General features: G+C 33.1%; 1 protein-coding gene across 1 annotated transcript; it reads left to right on the forward strand.

Annotated features, from left to right (window-relative positions):
* The first annotated feature begins 561 nt into the window (after window positions 1–561).
* LOC105420425 (uncharacterized) lies at window positions 562–8,366 on the forward strand. The gene is made up of 4 exons (XM_011623961.3): window positions 562–772; window positions 1,183–1,288; window positions 1,772–1,875; window positions 8,099–8,366. Exons 1-4 carry the CDS (start codon window positions 689–691, stop codon window positions 8,102–8,104), a joined length of 300 nt encoding a protein of 99 aa, XP_011622263.1. The 5' UTR covers window positions 562–688; the 3' UTR covers window positions 8,105–8,366.
* The last annotated feature ends 414 nt before the right edge of the window (window positions 8,367–8,780 follow it).

Raw genomic sequence — 8,780 nt, forward strand, 5'->3', positions numbered from 1 at the left:
TAATTTCGATGGAAAATATTCTTACGATTATCTCAAAATCTATTTTTATATCTAATTATAAAATTTTAAATTTAAAAAATGGTTAAAATCAAGTAGATCTATAAACATATGAAAATCTTGAAAATGGACGGTGTAAATAATATGTTATAAAATCTTTTTATATGAAAATCTTGAAAATAGACTGTATAAATAATATGTTATAAAATCTTTTTATTTTTCATGGTCATACATCTCGATGGGGAAATGATCAATCAATGGTTTTTTCAACATTAATCCGTAATTCTACAAGATTGCATCCATATATAAACTTTTTTCCTTTTATAATTAACCTCGGAATGAAAGGTTAATTATACGGGGCATTTATAGGTCACATGAAGTGGGTCCCACCCCCATCCTTCGGGTGAGAAGCGTGCATGCGGAAAAGCGACACATCCCAGAGTGACAACAATTCATGGATATGGCCATTCACCAACCATTTTAAGGAATATTTTGAGGAAGAAGCCATATGGTTGGCCTCTCCCTTCCTTATCTATAACACTTTTAGTTTTGACCCCTCACTCTCTTTCGATTAGATTACCTTTGGATCACAAACCTTACCTCCTCAATTTGTCAAATATCTTCCACTCTTCCCAACTTTTTTTTTTCTTTCACCAACCCCCCTCCCCCTCTTTTTCTCTTCTATCTCTCTATGGCACTGTGCACAATTTTGGGTACGACGACGGTCCGCCCCCACCGTTGCCCTAAGTGCCACCCTCGATCTTATGTTCGCCTGGTATACGCATGCTTGCTTCATTTCTCTCAGTAATGTCTTTTCTTTTTAGTTTCGATTTGGTCAGTGAAACCAATCAAAATAACATCCCAAATTTTTTAAAAAATAGCCGGTTGGTTTTTTCATCAAGATCCTTTTTTCCTTCGTGGTTGAACCCTAAACAAATAACTGTAATGCAATTGAAAACCTTGCCGAGTTTTTCATTTTTTTTTTTTGCTTTCATTTATCTTGTTTTTCAATCGAGAAGTATTGATTCAAGGATAGAGGGCCGGGCAGCTCCAAATTCCACATCATTAGATTTGAGCACAAGATTTACCTAGCAATTGAAGTTCTGAATTTAAGCTATTATTTCTCCAAATGTTATGAAATTATTCCCGAATTTCTTGAAAATAACTCCAGATTACACATTTCAGGTACAGCATTTGATAGAGAAATGCTTGCTTTTTCGAATGAACCGCGATGATTGTGTGAAGGCACTAGCAAAGCATGCTAGAATCCAACCATCCATTACCGTTACAGGTTATTCTTTGCTTTTCCCCTATAATATCTACACATTATTTCATGTAACCGTGCACATGACCTTTTTTGTATGCACATATCTTGACCATTCATCATGCATGATCAACGATGGTGAGTTTGAGTTCAGTAGAAACTAGGCTTGCTTCAACAATTGGTGAGTGACAGACTACTAAGTTGAGGTTCAGGAAAAAGAAAAGAAAAGGAATATTGTGTGCAACTGTGCATCACATTTTTTCTTCTATTATTTAGGTTTGGGAAAGAAAAGCAAAATAAACAATTTTCAAGCAATAATCTTATTGTTCATAATATATGAATTATCGGGAACGAAATGGTTTTCAACCATTGTTGAAATTGTTTTGAAATGGTTAAAAACAAATTCGTTTCGAACTTCTGTCTGCCAGACTCACTCAAACAAAAATATGAAAGAGAAGCATGCAATGTAGTAGGAGTGGATGACAAATGGAAATGATATGGCATTTGCAGTTTGGAAAGAGCTGTCCAAAGAGAATCCTAGCTTTTTCAAAGCATATTTAGACAACATTTCGCAGAAAATGGAAAAGCAAGTGGAGTCCGGCTGCTCTTTAATGGTATCTCTCTCTCTCTCTCTTTCTCTCTCTCTCATATAGTGTTAATTTTTTTTAAACAATCACAAAACCATATCTTCCAACTAACTTGGACTATGCATATTAGAATGAATGATAATATAGGTGGAATGAAAGCCGTCTGATCTTCATCATGTGGTTCAGAATGTATATCATTTTATGAATTTTAATATTTTTTTTAGAAATCAGATCATAATGAAATTTTAGACTTGTGTACCAAAAAAATAGGGCGCATAATTAAAATATATATAAAAAATATTTCTTAAAATATAAAATGAGCAAAATACCTCTGAAAGATGAAGAAGGTAGTTTGGTCATTTTAAATTATAGAAAATAAATTTTTTATATTTTTATATGGTGTACAATAATGTTAGGTATATATACTCAAAGATTCATCTTAATCAGGTTTATAAAAAATAAAATAAAATTCATATAGTAATATATATTTTGAACCATATGCTGAAGATCTGACAGCTGAGATTCCACTTATATTACTATTCATTATAGTTGTCCAACTATATATATATATATATATATATATATATATATATATATATATAATCGACTTTTTGGTTTTTGTCCATAGAGGCCCATATTTCCTTTGGTTCTTATTGTCCTATTTTTTTAATGATTTCGTTTGGCTCTTATAGTTCCTTGTCATTGCTAAGGCTCTTGTTTCTCTCTTTTATTACAATAACAAAAACACTTTGCTCTTGCCAAGCAGATCAATTATTGATCTGGTTGAAATAAGTCTCCTGGCCCAGATGGATACCCAATGGTTTTTTTTCAATCTTTTTGAGATATTTTGAAATATGATATTGTTCAATTATTGGAAGAATTTTATTGGAGAGATAAAATTAATATTGCTATGAAATTTACCTTTATTGCTTTAATTCCAAAAAAAAAATATCATTGCGGAGATCAAAGATATTTAGCCTATTAGCCTTATTGGTAGTCTATAAAAAATCACAGCAAAGATTTTAGCTAATAGATCGCGCTAAGTGATTCACATAGTTATTAAAGGACCATAATCATCATTTTTGAAGGATAGGCAAATTATGGATAGTATTTTGGTTGTACAAGAATGTATCTACTCAATAATCAAGGATGACAAACCAGGCTTTATTTGTAAGCTAGACTTTAAGAATGCATATGATAAGGTTGATTAAGGATGAAAAACCGGGCTTTTGGTTGTAAGCTAGACTTCAAGGATGACAATAATACATAAGGTTGATTAAAGCTAGACTTTAAGAATGCATGTGATACTATACTGCAAAGTATCATGACTAAAATGGGTTTTTGTTCAAAGTGGAGATTGTGGATTGATGGTTACCCATTTTTCAGTTCTTGTTAATGGCAAAGCAATCGGTTTTTTCAAAAAATCAATATGATGGAGCTAAGGAGACCCTCTTTCACCCTTTTTATATACTTTGGTACCTGAGAGATTTAGTGTTATACTTAATGGACTGACAGTACAAAGGACCCTATCAGGAGTTAATATTAGTAATGATAGTCATATAGTATCATATTTACAGTATGTCGATAATACTATTATATTTTGTGATCTCACGGTTAAGGAAATCACTTGCCTATGGATTTTTTTGAAATGTGTGGAACTCTCAACTAGACTTTAAGTTAATTTGAGTAAAACCTAGCTCATTGGTATTGGCTGCCCCCAAATGGTAGTATTAAGAATGACACATTTATTAAGATGTGGGGTCGAGTCCTTACCTTGTACTTATTTGAGAATTCCTTTAGTGGATTCGAGGCCTTCAAGATCAATTTGGGATCCGGTGGTGGAAAGATTTGACAAGAAACTGGAACTTGAAAAGCTAAAACTCTATATATAAGGGGAAGATATATGTTGATTAAATCCACTTTGTCCAACCTCCTCGTATATTTTATGTCATTATTTAAGATTTCAAAAGAAGTTGAAACACAACTAGAGAGAATTATGAAAAGTTTCTTATGAGGAGATGACGTAAGAATGAAAAGATTTCATTTGGTGAGTTGGGAAAAAGTTTGTAGTCCAATAAAAGAGGGAGGATCGGGTGTTAGGGTATTGAAACATATGAACTCAGCACTTTTAGTAAAATGGTGGTGGATGATCCATATACAACCTGAGTCTTCTAGGTGCTTGTTCTGATAAAGAAATATGGAATGGATTTGAACTTTGACCTCATTAAAAATCCAAGAAACAAGACAAGTTTGTTCTATGTTTGGAGATATATTGACTATGAGAGATCTGTGTATCTATACAATTCCAAAAAATAGTGGAGAATGGAGAATTCACTCTCTTTTGGTTTGACAAATGGATTGGAGATGACCCGTTGAGATACATTTTCCCTTGAGCTTTTCTCAAAAGCTTTAAACCCACAAACATCTCTCAAAAAGGCTAGTGGGGGTATTTATACTAATATTGTTTGGTCCATTCCTTGCAAGTATAGGAGAGGTACAGACATATTCATTGAGGAGTATCAAACATTGTTGGAATTATTGAATGGCGTATATTTAACTCTAAATATGGATGATATATTTATTTGGGATCTTACCCCTTTAGAAGATTTTTTGGTTAAGTTAACCTACAATCTATTATTTTTTGATCGTTGAAGAGAGTTGGATGCTGGTTTGTTCAAGATTAAGAAATTTGCATGTGTCTCTTAAAGTGCAGCTATTCTTATGGATCATGTGCCAAGATAAATTAGCAATTATTGACGACTTAAGAAATAGGATGTGTATTATCACTAATGTATGTATCCTATGCAAAGACGGTGATGAAACTTCACAGTATCTTTTCCTCTCATGCCCTGTAGTTACATATCTTTGGGTTTGAGCTTGATAGCGTCTCAATATGTCATTACCTTTGCCCCAAAATGTCATAATATTTATTGACCAATAGATTACACCCGATATTTCAATGACAGAAATTATGCTTTGGAGATCTATTTGGGTTAGCATTATTTGGAGTGTGTGGAAGGAAGGAAATAGAAGAGTCTTTGATAGTATAAGTACATATCTGTCTACATTAAAATCGAATATTTTGGTTGTTGCAGCTGATTGGTTCCTTGCACATAATGATAATGGCTTTATTCCTAAAAGTCTTATCATTAGCAATCGCTTTGCAGTTATTACTATGGGTGTTACCACCAACACTCGTAGTGAGGTTGTTTGGATACCACCACTAGTGAATTCTTTTAAACTTAATTTTGATGATAGTTCACTTGGCAATCTAGGGCCAATTGGGCATGGTGGTCTCATAAAATATAATTTGAGGCACATTATAGCTTTTTACTCGGGTGTTTCTGGTATCACAACAGCAAGTGAGACGGAAGCACGAGGTTTATTAGAAGGTTTGAAATCGCTTTGTACTTTGGAATGAGGCAGAATTATTGAAGGAGACTTGGCAAATGTCATTGCCTGGAGTAAGAGAAATGCCCATATTCATTGGAGATTAAAGACTATTTTTCATCAAATTTAAAATATTTTGTCAGCCTCTATGCAATGGTCCAACATTGTTATAGAGAAGCAAATGAAGATGTTGATGTTCTTGCCAAAGGAAGAGTCCATACTCGCTCTTTGTTGGTTACTTCATTTTTGTAATTTTGTGTCTTTGCTTAAACTTCGTGTATTTTACATTTGAATTAATGATAAATCGTACTTAAAAAACACCACGAAAAAAACCATCTAGGGAAAAAAAAACAGCTGGTCAAAACCATCGATAATAAGATGATGCTGATACCAAATTGATATCCAAGCTTAGGGTTTGAAAAGAGAAAACCTAAAAATGGTTTATTTTTCATGGGGTCCTCAAATTTAAACACAAAGGCAGGTGAGGGCAACACTTAAACCTCACACTCTAAGTCGTCATCCATTAGTTGTTGCGCTCCAAGGTGGTTGTACGGTCACACCCAGTTTGACTGCCAAACCATGTTAACATTTACGGTCACACCCGGTTGACTGACTGCCAAACCATGTTAACATTTCTTGGGCCAGGCAATGGGCTAGGCAGGCCCTGCCTGGCCGGCCCGCACCGTGCGGAATAGGCCTTGGCCTTGTCAAGGTTAGGTTGGGCCAGCCAAGCATAAGAGTACTAAAGACAAAAGAAAAAGAAAAAAAAAACAAAAAGGATATAAGGAAATAAAAAGTTGGGTAGGGCATATGCTCTGTTATGGCCTCGGGCTACGTTTTGTGACTCGGGCCCTAGTTTTTTTCCTGAGGGATTACGCTAGTCCACCTCGTTAGATTTAATAATTACAAATCTCTTGGACCAAATTTTATGGGCGTATGATCATAATAATTCCATGGCCTAAAAGTTACTATTACCCCTACGAGTGTTTTAAAACCCAAATTGGTCGGGTGAACCCAACATCTAGAAAAGCAGTTTGGATTAGTGAATTTCCTATTTGGATCAACAACCACTATTCTCTAGGATGAGAGTAGTTCAATAATTAGTATAAATTAAAAATAAAAAATAGAAAGATCATAAAAAATAAAAATTGTGGGAACCAGGCGATTGGAATCAACGCATTCCATGAAATTTTCCAGTCCCTTTAAAAATTGGTCAATTCTGATGCGGTTGCATTTTTTAGAACACTACCCAACCAAATGTTGGATGGTATTATAGGGATTGAGAACCACTTTATAATTTCAATTAATGAATTGTACAACTTTATTTTCTCTTCGTGACGGTCTAGTAGGTAACAACTATGACCATTTTTTTTTTTTTTCCCATGTTTTTTTTCAATATCTTAGGCTTATTTTATTTCAAATTTCAAAAGTTCAATGTCTTTAAGAAATGCCAGAAATCGTTTTGAAAGGGAAAGTATACTATGCATCACATTTGTAGCCAGTGGCACGTGTAGAAAAGCGTATGGAGTGCACAATAAAGGAAAGGAAAATGAGACCATAAAGAAAAGGTACATAAAAAACGAAAAGAAGAAGAAAATGAGACAATTTTCAACAAAAATTTATCAAAAAAATACATTAAAGATCAATTATTTAATAATTTAATAGTATCTTTTGTTTTTATTTCAAGATAAGTATCAAAATACTCGTGACCATGAGTTGGAATGGTTGAAAAAAATATAAATTGAACTATTGAAATAGGTGTATTTTGATATAAATTTCCCTATAGAAAAATTGTTTTGTGTGCGCCTCCACTTTTTCCAAATTTTTCTTGTTGCCTTACTTGTAGACCTTTGTAAATAAAGCGAGAAAATACTCCTACCAAAAAAAAATAAAGCGAGAAAATATCCCATTAATTTTTTTTAAATTTTTTTTTGGGTTTGAGGAGCTCTAAATAGGGTATTGCCCCTAAAACCAGTTGTAGGCCTCTTACAACACGCAACCAAAACTAGTAAAAGAATAAAAGGGGAGTAAAAAGAAGAAAAACACGCAAAAATATGGTTTTATGTCATGAAAAATTTTGAAAATAACTTTTTTATATTTTTATTTTCAAAATAATACTTCTTTTACCTCTCTTGATGATAAAGCATTTCTTGTCATTATCGTGGGTGGTGCATTGGTAAGATGGGGGTTGTTCTTTTGTTTTCCATGTTAAAAGTTTATTATAATTGAAACTTATGATCAACAAGTCTAGCAAGTCTAACATAACATATGTAGGAATGGGCTCAAGTTTATCATAATTGAAACCTATGATCAACAAGTCTAGCATGTCCAATATACGTAGGAATGGGCTCAGGGGTTAGGTGATTAGAGTGTTGGGAACCACAATATGACATCTTAAGTTTCATTTTTATTATTAATAAAAAACCTATCTCTAATAAACTGGCAAAAAAAAAAAATTATATAAATTGAGCGATACAGTAAATTGGAAATTAACAATTACCAAAACCAATGCTCTTCCGAAAGGAGGAGCATATACCACAAATGAAAATTCTGAAACAACCATAATACAATGACTTTTTTGACAGTTTCTGGGAAGATTAATGGTCGAATAAAATAGCATTTCTCATAAAGAAATATACTTTATATACTAGTCTACTTGCACAACTAATTGAGTTACAAATAAATTTTAAATTAATGAAAAATTTCTTCAAAATAATAAAAGTTCATTTAACTATCACATAAATATTATTTAATTTCATAAAAATAGAAAAATTAAGAGACTGGAGATAATATTAGTACCAAACCTTATGTATTAGGACTCCACTTCTAATGATCAATTATTTTTCCTAATCCTTTACAGATCTGATCTACGGGCGTAACGTCAGTAGCTGCGGACAGTGCTATGGACCTAACAAATCTGTATTGTTTGTGCAACGACACATACGCCATTTTAGAGCTTCCTGGAATTCAAGGAGCACCGATATGCTCCTTGCACCGCTACGGACCGTAGCGGTGTCAAGTTTGAATCGCTACATATCCAGCCACATGTATCGGTGTAAAACAAAACAGAAATGTTTCTATGTGACTCCAACAATATATAAGCTATATGTGATCCTACTTCTTAGCAATCGAATGGTCACGATCGCTCATACTACAATGTCATGCCAAACACTATTTTATTTTTTATTTTTTCTACAAAAAATTTTTTGATAAAATTTTGGGTGTCCCATCATAAAATTAGGGCAAGCCTTGAAAAAAAAAAAAAAAAAACATTTTATGTGAAAATAAATGACCAAAATTCTTCCAAAAATTTTAGGGGTATTGTAGTAATTTATCATCACTGGAAACATTTTTTAGTATTTTTATCATGTGTGCCCTCGTCAGAGCCATGCATGCCCCAATTTTCGCTTCAAAATTATTTGTAAAATAAAAAAATAAAAATAAAAAACTATGAATTGTCTAATAAAGATCAATCGATTGTTAAGAGTAAGCTTGTGATATTGTGACTCAAGCCATCTCATTTATCTACTCAGGTCTTATGG

The sequence above is a fragment of the Amborella trichopoda genome, chromosome 2, assembly GCF_054954075.1.
Source record: "Amborella trichopoda isolate Santa Cruz 75 chromosome 2, AtrichopodaSantaCruz75HAP2 v2.0, whole genome shotgun sequence".
NCBI classification, from domain to species: domain Eukaryota; kingdom Viridiplantae; phylum Streptophyta; class Magnoliopsida; order Amborellales; family Amborellaceae; genus Amborella; species Amborella trichopoda.